The 18,710-nt window shown below is 44.4% G+C and overlaps 1 protein-coding gene across 1 annotated transcript in view; it reads left to right on the forward strand.

The window, feature by feature from the left end:
* The window catches only part of LOC136884162 (prion-like-(Q/N-rich) domain-bearing protein 25), a 120,489-nt gene that overhangs the window by 55,327 nt on the left and 46,452 nt on the right, over nucleotides 1-18,710 (forward strand). The window contains exons 6-8 of the mRNA XM_067156201.2: nucleotides 11,810-11,935; nucleotides 14,730-14,873; nucleotides 17,742-17,873. Of these exons, the coding sequence (XP_067012302.2) occupies nucleotides 11,810-11,935; nucleotides 14,730-14,873; nucleotides 17,742-17,873 (402 nt within the window). The remainder of the gene's footprint in view (nucleotides 1-11,809; nucleotides 11,936-14,729; nucleotides 14,874-17,741; nucleotides 17,874-18,710) is intronic.

Below are 18,710 nucleotides of genomic sequence, written 5' to 3' on the forward strand. Positions count from 1 at the left end.
TCGCCTTGTACACACTTCGCCCATCTTTCAGGTAAGTTATGAATAAGGTGCCAGAAGAACCGCTTGCCTTTTGCGGGAAACCATTCGTCGAGCCATTTTCCAACTTTGGTGCTCTGCGAGCGCGTGCGCATTTGTGTGAAGAGCTGATAGTAAGATGGCGGTTGCGGAACGATGTCCAGTCGAAGCGATTTCAAGGTGTCTTTCACTGCTTTTGCTGTGTGACACGGCGCATTGTCGTGTAATGAAATCACTCTACCATGTCTTTTGGCCCATTCCGGTCGTGCTGTAACGGTTTCGCCGGGCTTCCAGCAATACCGCTGTGGTCCCAACACACACAAAGCAGGGTCTTCTTGTCGAAGCTATTTGGCCTCACATGTCCCAATCCATCGAGCGTGTTCACCATATGTTTCACAACCTCTTTCTTTTGATTAAATAAAAAGAGCAAATGTTCTTTTCCAGCCATAAACGTCGACATGTTGACTGAGCGATGCAACACACTTTTGTGTGTTGGTAGATTAACGTCAGACCAACAAAGTGACGTATGTGTCAAGTTCATATGCTGCGTAATGTTCGCTGCCGCCATCTCTTAGTGAAACCTGAGAAGACCGGTTGCGGTCCGTGACCTCCAGTTTGTCAGGCTTAAACATTCCAATGAACAAAATATTGGCCAAGTGCATCAACCTAAGCAGTGCGCACGTAAACATGTCTCAGATTAGTGTGATTAGCTGCAACCCTCGAAGGGCCGGGTTCGATTCCAGGCTCTGCCATGGCATTTGAAAAGTGGTACGAGGACTGGAACGGGGTACGTTCAGCCTCGAGAGGTCTTGCATTTCGTCCTCAGCCATCCACGAAATCGTTTTCTGATTTCTCCTCCAGGCAAATGCTTGTTGCCTAACATAAGGCTGTGTCCGCCTCCTTGTTCAGCACAGTAGGTGAGGCGAGGTAAGGGTTCTCCTTTTCAGTTACATCCCTCCGACCCAGAGTCTCACGCTCCAGGACACTGCCCTCGAGACGATAGAGATCGGATCCCTAGCCGAGTCCGAGAAAAAATTCCAACTTTGGAGGGTAAACGGGGTTAAGAAAGAAATAACAGACATGAATATGATGGTTAATTAATAATTAATTAATGTGTGGTGCAGGTCTTTCGAGATGGCATGTGCCTCTATGAAAAAGGGGCCATAGTTATTGTTTTAAGAGGAGGTACAATATTCTATTGACACTGTTCAGAGAAAAAGAAATTGAAGGGATCCGACACTTCGAAAAATGAAGGTGTCGGCTAAATAAATACAAGGGCAAGGAAGGGCGTGAAAATGAGATTACCTAGACCTCGTAAGCTCTAACACCATCGGGGTTGAAAAGAACGAGAGTTGACCAAGGGAGGTCGGGTAGGATAGATGAAAGTGAGGAGCCTGGCACAAGTAAGTGGAAGCAGTTAATGGTCCTGTGGTCGCCAACCCACGCTCCCAAGCTAAGAGCCCCTGGGGCCTCTTTTAGCCCCCACTTACAACAGGTAGTCTATATCGTGGGTGTTATTCTACCGCCCCCACCCACAGTTAGAAGGGGTGATTTTCTATTAACGTTTCAGTGATTAACGATCCTAAACTCCAATCGGCGATGTAGTTAATAGATGGCCATAATGGACTTTCGACGACAAATATACCCGTTTTCCCTTCCATCGTCTCAAAACCCGTAATCAAAGTCCGGTAATGTATCCATCCCCCAATCGCTCATTTTTTCCTTTATCCCTACCACTTACTCTTCTCCCTGTAGAAGTGCAACGGGAGGTTGACATTTTATAAATAATAATTATCCCTGAATTCATACATTCATCAAACTTCTTCATCCTTCTACAGTATTCATTCATTCATTCATTCATTCATATGTGGACTATAATTTACTTATACGTGAATTCATCCACCCAGTCTTTAACTTATCGCTGCATGTACATTCAACCATTCATGGATGAAGTAATTCATCCATTCATACAGTAATTTACTCTCTCATTCATCAATAAAAATAATAAAAACCTCTACCAATGCACTTCCGAGAAGAAATACCACGAGGCCCGCGATCGCCGTGCTTTCTACTTACGAATGTCCCGCATGCACTAGTGATGCATGGGATGCCTAACCACTTGTTTTCGAAGGCGCGCTGCAGTGTGCTGTATTTCGGATGTTGTGAAACAAATAGCAGTCATTTTACTGCTCACGTTACATAACATGGTGCATTTGTAAATAGGCCAAAGATGCAGAAAAGAAAATGTAATAGATTATTAATTAATACACGTGCAAACATTCCACTGTATAAAAGAGGTGTTTGTATGAAACTAATACTATTCTGCAAAGGCTCCTTGGCTAAATGGTTAGCGTGCTGGCCTTTGGTCACAGGGGTCCCGGGTTCGATTCCCGGTAAGGTCGAGAATTTTAACGATCATCAGTTAATTTCTGTGGCACAGGGGCTGGATGTATGTGTCGTCTTCATCATCATTTCATCCTCATCATGACACGCAGGTCGCCTACGAGAGTCCATTCAAAAGATCTGTACCTGGCGAGCCGAACATGTCCTGCGAAACTCCCGACACTAGAAGCCATACGCCATTTCATTTCATTTATTCTGCAAGACGCATGTGCAGACTTCTGTTTGGAAACTCCTGTGCATACCGTCAGCGAGCTTCGGTTGAGATTCTGCACAGATTAAATGATGTCTGTGTATTCGTTGTTGCAAATGTAGTGCTGCTGTACCATACACCAGTCTAGTACTATGTGGTCATAAACGAGGTTTACTAATGAAAAGGGTTACATTAGAGGGGTAGCGCTCACGGGCCACCTGGTCCGCCACCTTGCCAAGAAGTCAACACTATTCACTAGTCACTCTTCACACCACCCGCATCTCTTGGCCAGCCTTCCAAGGTAAGGAATGAAAACATCACATAATGATGATGATGATGATGATAGCGTTATTTAATGATCCCCATATCAATTGAAACAAATGTGAAGGGATCCTGATAGGTAGTAGTGATACCTTTCAATAAGGTATCTTTTAACCCTCACATTTCATCTTGAAGCGAAAACTAAATATCGTTATAATTCATCCCACAACAGAACACGGAATAGCGTGGACAAGATGATAGAAATCTTGAACAGCGCCCAAACCATGGATCCACGATCCCTCGTTGACAGCAATGGATCGTCATTGATTCTTGAAGGTCCCGGCGTGCGGCAACCACTCACTGATTACGTTACGCGAGTGTCCACATTGAACTGTCCCCCGAGTATCGGAATGTGTCACATAAACCACAGCACTTTGTGAATTTTAATCGTTGTCTCGCTTCTGACTTAGAACGCGAAACTTAAAACATTAGAACAATAAGTTGCACTTGGGAAACTTGTGGTGGCTTCCCACAAGAAGAACAAAAACTGACTTCTATCACTTGCGTAGATTTCCTGTACCAAACTGAAATTTGCACTGTTCATTGGACTCACCACAACACAGTTTATTCCTATTTATGTCGACAAATAGAACGTCTGATGGACTAACTGTACTCTTAGACTGAATGTTTGTAGCGACTTAATGGAAGCACTGTTCGCTTGGAAATTTCACTTTCATTTTACATTCGGAAGTGCACTGGTATCTTTTTTTTTTTGCTATTTGCTTTACATCGCACCGACACGGATAGGTCTTATGGCGATGATGGAACTGGAAATGGCTAGCCCGTAATTAAGGTACAGCCCCAGCATTTGCCTGGTGTGAAAATGGGAAACCACGGAAAACCATTTTCGGGGCTGCCGACAGTGGGGTTCGAACCTACTATCTCCCGAATACTGGATACTGGCCGCACTTAAGCGAGTGCAGCTATCGAGCTCGGTCTTGTATCTATTTATGTAGTGTAAATCACTTAGAAAAAATAACTAGCATTTTAACCACTGCGTTCTATGCGAAGCATGTATTATTATTATTATTATTATTATTATTATTATTATTATTATTATTATATGAGAGTGGAACAAATAAAACATTTTGGTTCCAGAGCAAGGAAGTGGGTTGTTGATTTTCTAAACAATTGCCTGCAGAGTAAACAGATACCTAAGGTGTGGAGGAAATCTTGAGTGATGGCTATTTTGAAACCAGGTAAGGATCCATTAGATCAGGGCCTCTCAAACGCCCAGAATCTCACGCGTGCAAATCGAGGCGCAAGATCTCCGTGCACTGTGCATCGTTCCCGCTCGGCTCGACTCGGACCAACGCTTCGCCTCTGGGCTACTCGGCTAAGCTCGCCTAAGCTCGGCTCTACTCGGCGCAACTCAGCTCGGATTTGGAGCGCTACGTAGTAAGTGTGGAAGGGGGAGACATGGGGAGCGAGCGAGATAGGCATGAGGAAAGAGAGAGCGCTATTGCTCCAAATCGAGGAGTGGGGCCTACACTCTGGTCAACCAAGCAAAGTCGTCTTTTGCACCGTGCACAGTGCATGTACCAGGCGCATGCACTCTGAGAGGCCCTGCATTAGATCCTAAGTGCTACGGGCAAATATCATTACTTTGTCACCTATATAAGATATTTGAGAGGATCCTACTTGAGCGCCTCACATCTAAAGTAGATCAACATCTTATTCCAGAACAGGTGGGCTTTAGATCCGGAAGGAACTGCACTTCACAGGTGCTCAATTTAACTCAGCAGATAGAGGATGGGATCGAAAGACGTAAAATCACAGGGGTGGTATTCGTGGACCTTACAGCAGCTGTATGACACAGTGCATCATAGAACTTTGATAACCAAGCTCTATAACTTCACCAGAGACTATGGTTTCACGAAGATCGTTGAAACTCTCCTGCAGAATCGCCGGTTCTTTGTTGAGTTTCAAGGAAAGTGCAGTAGGTGGAGGGATCAACGGAATGGACTTCCTCAGGGCAGTGTCCTCTCGCCAATCCTCTTTAACATCTACACAAATGACCAGCCAAGGCCTTCCTATACAGGAATCTTCATTTATGCTGATGACCTGGCTTTAGCGGTCCAGTGCGACGACTTTCAAACCACTGAAATACAGCTCTCAAATGCACTTAAGGAACTTTCAGTGTACTATCAGAAGAACCGGCTACTGCAATTCCCGACTAAGACCCAGGTGTGTGCATTTCATCTTCGAAATCGAGAAGCTACTAGACAGCTGTGCGTGACGTGGGAGGGTAAGAAACTGAATCATTGTTTTACACCTAGGTACCTGGGTGTCACTTTAGATCGGACCTTAACATACAAGAAACACTGTGTTAACTCTGGACAGAAAGTCTCAGCCCGAAATAACATCCTCCGTAAACTTGGCTCAAGCAAATGGGGAGCCCATCCAAATTTGTTAAGAACCTCAGCACTTGCTCTGAGTTTCTCTGCAGCTGAGTATGCGTGTCCTGTATGGTTTAGGTCAGCCCATACGAAGCGGGTGAATGAAACATGTAGAATAGTAACTGGGTGTCTGAAACCTACTCCCACTGACAAACTCTACTGCTTGGCTGGTATTTCTCCTCCAGACATTCGGCGAGAAGTGTTTGCAAGGCAAGAGAGGTCGAAGGTGGATCTCGTAAGCAGCGACCCGTTATTTGGACATCGACCTCCACCCAGAAGACTGAAGTCCAGGAAAAGTTTCCTCAATGTCTCCAAGGCTCTGGATAAACCAACAAGAACAACACGATGTGATATGTGGCGAGCAAAAATGGAGCATCTTTCTGGTTGGATGGTGCCTTCTGAATCTCCACCCCCTCATCATTTGGAATGGACAACCTGGAAGGCACTGAATCGTTTGAGGAGTGGAGTAGGTAAATCCAAGGATAACATAAAAATGGTGTTATCTGAAAGATCAGTCAGACTTCTGAGATTGTGGGGAGCAACAAACTACCCAACACCTGTATGACTGTCAGTCCTGCCCTGTTCGTTGTACACTTCAAGACTCGATTCAAGCCACTGAAGAGGGAATTTCTGTCGCCTATTTCTGGGCAGACATTGTGTGAAACATGTTTTGTGACATAAAATGTACTTTGTTTTGTTTGTATATAATACCTTATTTATATTTTAAGTTTTTCAACACTCTGACCCGAAATAAATACATAAATTATTATTATTGTTGTTGTTAAGGGGAGTATGTGAAACGCAATGGTGTAATAAGGTGCGCGCATGAATGGCTGTATAGAGAAAAGATCAAATCTTAATTTAAAACTCTAGAAATATTATTTCTTTTCTTGCTTTTTCTCTTTTGAGATTTTAAACTTTGTTAAACGATAATAAATTGGACAGGTAAAGGTTAGGCCGTGAGCTTGAAGCTCCCAAGTTATAACTTTTACAAGAGCACCTCTGCTAGGAGACTGAGCTCAAACACACACTCACTCTCAAGCCTCTCCAAGGCACAACATAGAGTTCCCACCGTCTGACCCGCTTGACAGTCTGAGTTACAGTGCCCATTCTACCTCGCCTTAGTGGAAAGAGAAAAGGATAAATTTATTGGCGAAAAATCAAAATCTTAGGGGGCGAACAGTTGCACTCCTTTGAAATTCACTATACAATTCTTAAAACCCTGTGTGGGCTCATGGCTGAGCCTATACTGCGGATCTGACTAGATGGAGAGAAAGTTTGAATTACAAAAGAAAAATCTTAAAGTTTACGAAATCATAGTCGCCTCAATACCAAGTTGAAAAGGTTCACACTCGTTATTCCCTAAGGTCTTTAGACCTGGCCCTAAATTCACATTTAATGATTTAATTTTACATTAAGAAAGGATTTTGAAACCTTCCTCTGAAATCAGCTTTCAGAAACTGTTACATGATTACAAGCTGTCTGCCATTACCTTGAGCTGGAGGGCCTTTTGGACATGGACGAGACTGCCTCCTCAATTAATACACACTGGAGCGATCGAAACACAACATGGCCTAAAAGGTCCCAGCTTTTATAGCGAAGAGGAAGGTTCCAGAATTCTCTGGGCTGAAGTCCTGGACACACCCACAATTTCTATTGGTTGATTAAAAAAATTACAAAAATTCCTGATTGGCCACAATTTTAAGCAGGACGGAAGTGATAGCAGTGCTAGTAACCTTAGAACCCCAAAAACAATCTACAAAGAATTCCGTTTTTAAAATCTTGACACAACAAAATTACTTTGAAAATTAATTGTTCATCCTCGGACCAGAGGGGGCACGTAAGTCGACAATAAACGTTCAAACTTCTTCCACTAGAAGGTTCACTGTTCATATTACAGATCGCCTTCTAATAGGCCCTTAGTTTGTATGTACGGAATTGGTGTACCTCCAGTAAAATTATTATTATTATTATTATTATTATTATTATTATTATTATTATTATTATTATTATTATTATTATTGTGAAGAGTCTGTTCGAAGGAAAAACAACATCACTTTCAACTCCGCATTCAATGCAATGTCTAAGTGAATTATTAAACACTTGTTGTACGAAAAGTAAAGTCTGAATATTATGTTCTTCACATCGTAATGTTAAAATTTAAGTCGAGTTCACTTGGACTATTATGGCTTCTAGTATACACGTAAATGTTAGTCATACAAGTCTTAGAATCACCTTCTTCAATATTCATAAGTCCCTCAAGGAGGTTCAACTGACTGAAAGTTTATAAGTGCCGTAACGCCGCAATTACTCTACGTTCCACATCTCGCATAATCTCGCCCAGCAGGCCGACTCAGTACCATGCGGCGAACGAACATCATCGTGTTGCCGGTGTGGACTGAAGTGACAGGACGAAGAATTATGGCCTTTTATACAGATCTAGCTCTGACTTAATCGACTGGATCGACTTTGGAGAGGAGACTTAAAATGTGTACTATAAGATTCCGTTGTTTCTGAATCCTCAATTGATTTAGGATACAGAAAATGTCTTGTTTGGATGTTTGCAGATCGTATGACGGAACCTCTCCTTACCGAGCTCGATAGCTGCAGTCGCTTCAGTGCGGCCAGTATCCAGTAATCGGGAGATAGTGGGTTCGAGCCCTACTGTCGGCAGCCCTGAAGATGGTTTTCCGTGGTTTCCCATTTTCACACCAGGCAAATGCCCGGGCTGTACCTTAATTAAGGCCATGGTCGCTTCCTTCCACTTCCAAGGCCTTTCCTATCCCATCGTCGTCAAAAGACCTATCTGTGTCGGTGCGACGTAAAACAAATAGCAAAAAAAGAAGAACCTGTCCTTGACACCGCGCTGGCTGTGTGTTGCGGGTTGACCGCTTGCTCCTGCGATACTTTGTTAGTATGAGTGCTGAAAATACACTCGCTAAGAGTTTATAAATTATTTATGACGTATTTTATTTAAGAAACACTTGATGTACGGTCAGTCCAGGTACGATAGGCTACTGATTTTCAGTAAATTATCTTCAGCCATTTTCTCGTGTTGATGTTGAAGAAGGACGAATACCACGAAATTGAACCCGCATCGTAGTTCACATGGTTCATATCGTATAAATATTTTTTTTCTATTTCTGAACAAAGAACGTGACACTTGTGCAGGAAGGCGTGTTCCGAACACTGAGTGGGGCCTCTCAGCTTTCGATAAGGCATTCTTGGTAAATCTTGTCACAGTTAACAACGTGTTAGCTAAAGTTTGGAGGAAAGCAAGTATCTTAACATTTGTTTAATTTTTAACATGGTGTTAACAAATAACTTTATCGAGCTTGATAGATGCGGCATGTATCGTGTATTCGGGAGATAGTGGGTTCTAATCCCACCGTCGACAGCTCTGAAAATGGTTTTCCGTGGTTTCCCCATTTTCACACCAAGCAAATGCTGGGGATTTACCTTATTTAAGGCCACGGCCGATTGCTTACCATTGTCGCCATAAGACGTATGCGCGTAGGTGGGATATAAAGCAAATTTGTAAAAACTAACAAAAAAAATAACTTGTTAGTATTAATTTGACAACCTGTTGGGTCGTACAGAGCTTCTGAACGGATGACTGCATGATAGTGTCTCAGTTTGTTTTTGCAGGAGAGACATCTCTTGGTCAGCTCCAGTTGTTAGTGCTACACGAACGTCTTAGCTTTCTCGATTTTTCGGCGTTCCTCCTGCATTAAAATGTATTCCAACGAATTATTCCACGAACCACCACTAACTGTCGTGAAATGTCGCCAAGTCGTTCGCCTTCTACGAGTTCAATTCAGCATCTCATCATTTGTGATTCGATCTACCCATTCTTCTGTAACAGCACATTTCAAAACGTTCCATTCTCTTCGTTTCTGAGCGAGTTATCGACCATGTTTGACTTTCATACAATACCGCGCGCTAAATGAAAGTCATATTATTAGCGACAGGTAGGAATAGTTTACGAATGTGTAGACATAGATGGTTTGTCAAACTGATGGATTTTGCCTCCACCTGTGAGAACGAGGAAAGGGAGTGGCAGGCTACATGAAGACCTGACACATAGCGAACAGTGAAGTTGTGACTCGTAAAAGGTAAAGTAAACTCGTGTACTCATCCCGAGGTGAGCCGCATGTACCATTTTAAGCACATGTGTGCCCTCTTGTCATTGTTATATCTCGGATAGTACTGTTATTTCAACCAGGGTCTCCAAAGACGGCAGCCAACGCTACGGATAACGACACTATATATTGATGAGTACGGTTTGGATTTTGAACAAAATTCATAGTTCTTTCCTGAGCTCATTTTACACGAAATCTGAGAAAAAGGCGCTCAGTACTCATCGCGAGGCGAGCTGCATGTACCATTTTAACCATATGTCTGCCGTCCTGTCATTCTTAGATCTGCGATAGTACTGGGAATCCAACCCAGGTTTCCGAAGTGTGAATGATGGGCGTCTGATTCTGTTTATAGGAATTTTATGTTGCATATAAAAGCATATTTTGGGCCATTTTCATTGCTTTGGTCATACACTGACTGACAGTGACAATGCAACACCAAGGAGGAGTGGTTCGAAAGGGATGAAAGTTGGGGGAAAAACAGAGACGGCACGGATGTATAATTGATGTTTATTTCAAACCGATATGCAGGTTACACAATGCGCACGGCATCGACTCAGTAGGATGTAGGACCACCGCGAGCGGCGATGCACGCAGAAACACGTCGAGGTACAGAGTCAATAAGAGTGCGGATGGTGTCCTGAGGGATGGTTCTCCATTCTCTGTCAACCATTTGCCACAGTTGGTCGTCCGTACGAGGCTGGGGCAGAGTTTGCAAACGGCGTCCAAAGAGATCCCACACGTGTTCGATTGGTGAGAGATCCGGAGAGTACGCTGGCCACGGAAGCATCTGTACACCTCGTAGAGCCTGTTGGGAGATGCGAGCAGTGTGTGGGCGGGCATTATCCTGCTGAAACAGAGCATTGGGCAGCCCCTGAAGGTACGGGAGTGCCACCGGCCGCAGCACATGCTGCACGTAGCGGTGGGCATTTAACGTGCCTTCAATACGCACTAGAGGTGACGTGGAATCATACGCAATAGCGCCCCAAACCATGATGCCGCGTAGTCTAGCGGTAGGGCGCTCCACAGTTACTGCCGGATTTGACCTTTCTCCACGCCGACGCCACACTCGTCTGCGGTGACTATCACTGACAGAACAGAAGCGTGACTCATCGGAGAACACCTCGTTCCGCCATTCCCTCATCCAAGTCGCTCTAGCCCGGCACCATGCCAGGCGTGCACGTCTATGCTGTGGAGTCAATGGTAGTCTTCTGAGCGGACGCCGGGAGTGCAGGCCTCCTTCAACCAATCGACGGGAAATTGTTCTGGTCGATATTGGAAAAGCCAGGGTGTCTTGCACATGCTGAAGAATGGCGGTTGACGTGGCGTGCGGGGCTGCCACCGCTTGGCGGCGGATGCGCCGATCCTCGCGTGCTGACGTCACTCGGGCTGCGCCTGGACCCCTCGCACGTACCACATGTCCCTGCGCCAACCATCTTCGCCACAGGCGCTGCACCGTGGACACATCCCTATGGGTATCGGCTGCGATTTGACGAAGCGACCAACCTGCCCTTCTCAGCCCGATCACCATACCCCTCGTAAAGTCGTCTGTCTGCTGGTAATGCCTCCGTTGACGGCGGCCTGGCATTCTTAGCTATACACGTGTCCTGTGGCACACGACAACACGTTCTACAATGACTGTCGGCTGAGAAATCACGGTACGAAGTGGGCCATTCGCCAACGCCGTGTCCCATTTATCGTTCGCTACGTGCGCAGCACAGCGGCGCATTTCACATCATGAGCATACCTCAGTGACGTCAGTCTACCCTGCAATTGGCATAAAGTTCTGACCACTCCTTCTTGGTGTTGCATTTGCTCTGTCAGTCAGTGTATTTCCTGATTTTAGTGATATAAGGTCGTATTTGCTTATACCTTGACTGTTTTTAAAAATTGAGGCGTCGTTTTTAACATGTTATGTTGTGTGCGTCTAGTTTCAAACATACGATTTCAAAATACTGTAGTAGATCTATTATTCTTTCTTTTCCCGAAATATATAGGTAGCAGGTTTAGAAGACATGACTCCGAGAACATGATACTGTACACACGCACGCCGATAGATACGACAGATGCTAATACTCAGCTTTCTTGGTTCCTTTTTTTGGGAGAAATCCGCCTTAGGGCTACGATACTGCATGTATAAAGTTTAAATGTGTCCGCTGTATTATCGTTAGTCACTTTCTGGCACGTTTAATGTCGGTAATACTCTAGCACTTGCTGCCTTTCCTTGAAGTGTCACTTATTACTGTTTCTTTAGGTCACAAACTTCGGAATCCTAATAATGAGATTACAGTTTTTAAAAGTATTTCCACAGCTTTCATGACTTGTTGTTTCTTGTTTTACAGTTGTTGAAGACGAGCTGAAGACTTGTGAAGACTGCGATGGACACGGCAAGGAGTGCACGGACGGAGGCAAGTGTGTGTGCGCCATGGGCTTCTTCGACACCACTGGGAACGGAACTTGTCTACCAGGTGAGCACGGCGTCAGGTGTCAGCTACATGTCTGTGTTTACGGTCTGACACCATGGTTAGCAGGTTCGAGTCCCGTTCATGGCAACAGTTTTCACTGTCAGAATGCTGGCCGGCAGGGTATAACATTGTGTGCGAAACGCCTGGATACAATTAAAAACTCTCAATCAATGCAGGGTATAACATTGTGTGCGAAACGCCTGGATACAATTAAAAACTCTCAATCAATCAATCAATCAATCAATCAATCAATCAATCAATCAATCAATCAATCAATCAATCAATCAATCAATCAATCAATCAATCAATCAATCAATCAATCAATCAATCAATCAATCAATCAATCAATCAATCAATCAATCAATCAATCAATCAATCAATCAATCAATCAATCAATCAATCAATCAATCAATCAATCAATCAATGTTATTGTTTTTACATCACAGTAACTACTTTTGATGGCTTACGGAGACCCGACGTGCCGGAATTTTGTCCTGCAGAGTTCTTTTACGAGCCATAAATCTACCGACACGAGGCTTACGTATTTGAGCAGTGATTGTAAACCTACTTCACCTGAAAAATCTGTGATTGTGATGTTTTCCTTAACTTCGCTTCCTCGGATTCCCTTGTATACATTGTTATATTTAGCAGTGGTGAAGTTACGGGTCACCGCCCTCTCTTACCACATAATTACAATAAATCCTATCATTGAATTACATATCCTCTGTGGTGTATAGTTAGTGTGATTAGCTGCTACCCCCGGAAACCCGGGTTCGATTCCCGGCTCTGCCACGAAATTTGAAAAGTGGTACGAGGGCTGGAACGGGGTCCACTCAGCCTCGGGAGGTCAACTGAGTAGAGGTGGGTTCGATTCCCACCTCAGCCATCCTGGAAGCGGTTTTCCGTGGTTTCCCACTTCTCCTCCAGGCAAATGCCGGGATGGTACCTAACTTAAGGCCACGGCCACTGCCTTCCCTCTTCTTTGTCTATCCCTTCCAACATTCCCATCCCCCTCATGGCCCCTGTTCAGCATAGCACGTGAGGCCGTCTGGGTGAGGTACTGGTCATCCTCCCCAGTTGTATCCCCTACACAGAGTCTGAAGCTCCAGGACCAGGGTGCGAAATCGGTAAAAATAGTGGAAGGGGGGGAGAAGGATCGTAGGGCTTAACTACTAGTGTTTACTTCAAACAGTATACAGGGGTATATAATTCCCTTCTAAGTAAATTACCCCCTCCCCTGAAAAATGTAAATTTAAAATGTTTTTGTTTGAATTCCGTTGTTATAACAAAAATTATGTTCAATGGAAAATTATTCCCAGTTTTCAGATGGAATTGACAGTATGAAACATGAAAAATAGGCTGCATGTGCGGAGTTGCTCAAGGTCTGGCAGTCATCCTGTTATTTCTAACTTATGTGTAACATGCACAGTAAAATACATTGATTTCAGTAATATATGTGTTAAATTTTCCTCATTTTATAATGAAAGAATCCCCCCTGGGCAATTTTAATGCGGGGGGGGGGACCTTTGAGATAAAATGATCGGTTGGGGGAAAACCCTCCCATACCCCCCCCCCGCCATTTCGCACCCTGTCCAGGACACTGCCTTTGAGTCGGTAGAGGTGGGATCCCTCGCTGAGTCCGAGGAAAACACCGACCCTGGAGGGTAAACAGATTAAGAATAAGAAAAATTGCATATGTATACAAGATGATAAGTGAAGTTAGGGATGCATATCAAACAAAGAAAAATATAAAGCAGTTATGAGAATCAATACTTCATAAAGGATAAATATCCTATCACGCCTAGAAATGTAAACAAATTATTTTATACAGCGAATGACAAAGCCTCTTCTAGAGAATACGGGACGGGTAATGGTTCCTGTGACTCAGATACGTTTCTATAGTGGAAACTTTGCAAGCTGCAGTTTCAGCATTATCCTTAATTAGTTTTGCAGCATGCCTTTTACTGGAGACCTGAAGTAAGATTTGACCTGCCACTGTCAATTTTCGTTGTGATTATTCTTATAATTAAAGTGTCTAACCTTTCCGTTTAGTTCTCAATGCGCTATCTTGAATGAGTTTTCTAGGTCTTCAAATACCACCGGACTGAGCCAGGGTCGAACCTGCCAAGCTCCTCAACCGTCTGAGCCACTCAGCATGGCTTAATCAATTATTCCCCACTGGTGTGCATTTAGGGCTGTCAGGCATATTCACTATCAGTTGTTCACTGCTAAATTATTCCACATAAGGTGATAAATTAGTCCTCACACTAATTCTTGTGTCTAGAAATGAATATTTGGCCAATTTGTCCTCTTGAATTTCTACTTCATGTTCATATTGTGAATTTTCCTACTTTTAGAAACACTACGTATTGTTCATATTATACAATGAGGGGACATGTCATTCGTCCATTTGATGGCGACGTTAAGCGTTGAAAAGAGCGCTTGGTATTATTGAACTGGAGTAGGATTTCGCGCTCTCCTTACCTCGTTAAATAGATAACCGGGAACAGTGACGCGCGTTGCGTAAAGAACCCTCCAGCAATCCTACAATAATTTGGAAGCGGCGTTCGAATTGTGGACCTCCAAACTGATCACTGAGCCTTGGAGAGATTGGCGCTCATGGCGAAAGGCTGTTTTGTTTGAGGGTGCGGGTATGTGACTCGTATTTTATCAAAGGAGGACCGTAGCACCGCGGTGCTCGTATAACGTGACGCTATTAACGGTGAGGAGTAGGCTACGTGCGGACACCAAGTGTCGTTATGTGTTCAGTTCCTCTCTAGTCTTGTCTCTGTTTCAGAGCTGGGAGAGCCGTGCAATTCGGACAGCGACTGCGCACACATCAGTCAAAGTGTGTGTCGCCGTAGCGGCTCTACAGGAGGCCGTGTGTGCGGCTGTCAAGGATCCTGGGCCCCAGACCCCAGCAACCACGCCTGCGTCAAGAGTAAGTCAACACTACTCAGCAGTCATGACTAGTGACTGGACTCTGACAACTGAGAATGTCGATGAGTTCTGTTTCATTTGACATGTTTCTACTTATTCTTGGTAATAATACATATATTGTGTAACATTTTTGTACATATCTAGGCAATCATTCAAAAATATAATATCAATTGTCTTAGCTCGTCTAATACACTAATGTCCCAAAGTTAAGCATAATCACTAAACGAGGCCATAGCGCCGGATAGGAATGTCAGACGGATTGCTGAACAAACGGAAACTGACTCACACACCGTATGTCATACAACTTGTCCAAATAAACAGAGTCAGAAAGGTTCTGATAACTAAGGCACACCTTTGACAACTAACAAAACTTGGCAATGTCTTCCACAACAAAATATGTTGTTAATAGGGTGTGTGGTTACCCCTAACGGCCACACATGCTTCGCAGCGACGTGGCATGCTCGCTATCGCATGGTCCAATAGCTCTTGTGGCAGTCGATCCCATTCCTCCGAAAGGGCAATGCGAAGATCTTGGAGGGTCCTTGGTGGAGACTGACGGGATGCAATTCGCCTCCCCAATGCATCCCAGGGATGTTGTATAGGATTCAGATCCGCAGGCCTCGCTGGCCAGTCCATGCGATGAATGTCTTCCCCAGCCAGAAATTCATCCACCAGAGCAGCGTGGTGTGGTCGGGCATTGTCGTCCATTAAAAGGAAGTCTGGACCAACCGCACCTCTCAAGAGTCGAACATGTGGTCTCAGTACCTCAACCATGTATCTCCGAGCGTTAACAGTGTTCCTCGGGCTACCCATGAAGATGTGCAGGTGCGTACGGCCATTCAACATGATGCCGCCCCACACCATGACGCCACCACACTGGTCCCATTCCACGATGTTGTATCGGCTACCCGGTTCCAGATTAATGTGCGATGGGAGTCGTTTTGGAAACTGAAGTGGGATTCATCTGTGAAGAGCACATGCCTCCATTAATTCATGGTCCAGTTTCGATGTTGACGGCTCCACAGTAAACAGGTCCGTCTCTGTGCTGGAGTGAGCGGGACGCACAACCGCTGAACGTCGGGCAATCAGCCCTGCTGTTCTGAGCCTCCGGTACACAGTTTGCCGGGAAACGGCAACCCCTGAGACGGCTGCAAGCTCCGCCGACAATTGTCTTGAAGGTACACTCCGATTTCGTCGGGCGGTTAAGGTCAGATACCGGTCCTGCTGTGGGTGGTTACCCTTGGTCGACCTGGTACTGGCCACGACTACCATCTCTTGTGTCTCAAAATCGTCTCCAAAGCCTGGAAATGACACTGTGTAGCACATTCAAGGATACGGCTACTTCGGTCTGTGTCTGGCCTGCTTCCAGGCGGCCGATATTCTACCCTGCAACACGGGGTCTAAATGGCGTCGTTGTGCCGTCATGTTGTCTGGTGGTGGTGGTGATTATTATTTTAAGAGGAAGTACAACTGGGTAACCATCCTCTATATAACACTAATCAGAGAGAAAAAATGGAAGGGGTCCGACACTTCGAAAAATAAAGGTATCGGCCAAAGTAAGACAAGGCCCACGAAGGGCATGAAAATGAAAGACTCCCTAGGCCTCCATACGTAATACCGTCGGGGTCTGAAAAGAACAAGAGTTGACCAGGAGAGGTCGGATAGGATAGATGAAAGTGACGAGCCTGGTGCAAATAAGTGGAAGTAATGCCAAGACTCAGCTGAAGGCCCCGTGGTCGCCAACCCACGCTCCGAAATTCAGAGCCCCTGAGGCCCCTTTTAGTCGCCTCTTACGACAGGCAGGGGATACCGTGTGTGTTATTCTACCGCCCCCACCCAGAGGGGGACATTATGTTGTCACGTTCACCACGAGGCTACACTCCGCACAGTATAACAGGGCAAACACGACCAAGGGAATACGGGGCGCAGGCACTGGCAGGGTTTACCTTGCGGTTACGCCGCTAGTCAAAGCAGGGAACACTCCTTTCCTATACAGAGCGAACACGTAAGGTTGGTAGGTGCATCTGTCGTGCGATTTGCGGTCTATTTCCTGTTCCCCTGCTTACTCGTAACTTATGCTTAACTTTTGGACACTAGTGTAATTGCTGAATTTTATCGCATAAGTCAGGTGATGAAGGTAATATTAGATTAGGAAATGAAGTCTTCAAGGAAGTAGATGAATATTGATACTTGTGTGGTAAAATAACTAACGATGGCAAAAGTAAGGAGGACATAAAATGCAGACTAGCACAAGCAAGGAAGAGCTTCCTTAAGAAAATAAACTTGCTGACCTCAAAAATTGATATGGGAATTAGAAAGATGTTTTTGAAGACTTTCGTCTGGACTGTGGCATTGTATAGAAGTACAACGTGGACGATAGGTAGTCCAGAAAGGAAGAGAATAGGAGATTTTGAAATGTGGTGTTACAGATGAATGCTGAAGGTGAGATGGATAGATCGAATCACGAATGAAGAGATACTCAGTCGAATTGGTGAGAGGAGATCAATATGGCTAAATCTGATGAGAAGAAGAGACTTCTCCAGTTGGTTTTTGAGGGAAGTGTGAGCGGTATGAACGGTAGGGGTAAACCAAGGTATGAACATGAAAAGGAAATTAGGTGTTACTTAATTGGGGTTTAAAGACACATTCTACATAACTTTATTTAGTAATATTTATTTGTTTTATTTTCAGGGCAGAAAAGGAGCTACATAAATACTTTGTGTAACATACTCTGTGATTTGCAGCACATAGAATAGAGGATACAAGCACAAGGAGCTTGCTGGTTGATATTTTTATCTTTTACTCGCATTGTACACATCGTTTGTGTCAGTGACAGCTGGACACTGAGACTTTGTACCTTATTTCCCAGCTCGGAAGTACACCTTCAACTGCCAGCAGGATGCCCAGTGTTCCTACTACGGTGGGTTTTGTCTCAACAAGAAGACATGTTGGTGTCCTGAAGGATCGCACTTCACTGATAACCTGTGCTGGCCTGCTGTCGGTGAGTTGCATGCATCAACAACCCAACAAAGTACCAGACAAACAAACAGGCGGAAAGACAAACAAAGACAGAAAAACAGACAAAAAATCAAACGGACAGACGAACGAAGAAACAAACAAACAAACAAACAGACAAAAACAAAAAGAAACAGACAGACTAACAAACAAACAAACAAACAAACAAACAAATACAGACGCATAGACGAGCAAATAAATAAATACGCAAAGAAAACAGTCATATATACAAAGATAAATAAAATAAACACAAACAGACAGACAAAAACAAACGAACGAACGAACAGCCAAATGAGAAACAAATAAATAGGCAAAGGAACATACAGACAAATACATAAATAAATATAGGCAAACACGGTAATAAACAGGAAAACGCTCAAACAGGTAAACATCATACACACAAGTATAAACTTAGATAACAAATAAAATAATCAGTGTGGTTGGTGGTGGTGATTATTGTTTTAAGAGGAAGTACAACTAGGCAACCATCCTCTATATAACACTAATCAGAGGGAAAAATGGAAGAGATCCGACACTTTGAAAAATGAAGATATCGGCCAAAGGAAGACAAGGGCCACGAAGGGCGTGAAAATGAAAGACTCCCTAGCCCTCGCAAACCTAATAGCGTCGGGGTCGGAAAAGAGCAAGAGTTGACCAAGGGAGGTCGGATAGGATAGATGAAAGTGAGGAGCCTGACACAAGTAAGTGGAAGCAATGCCAGGACTCAGCTTAGGGCCCCGTGGTCGCCAATCCACGCTCCAAAGTTCAGAGCCCCTAGGGCGAAATAATCAGTGTAACAGAACAACAAACAAACAGACAGTCA

Source organism: Anabrus simplex, chromosome 12, assembly GCF_040414725.1.
Source record: "Anabrus simplex isolate iqAnaSimp1 chromosome 12, ASM4041472v1, whole genome shotgun sequence".
Classification (NCBI taxonomy): domain Eukaryota; kingdom Metazoa; phylum Arthropoda; class Insecta; order Orthoptera; family Tettigoniidae; genus Anabrus; species Anabrus simplex.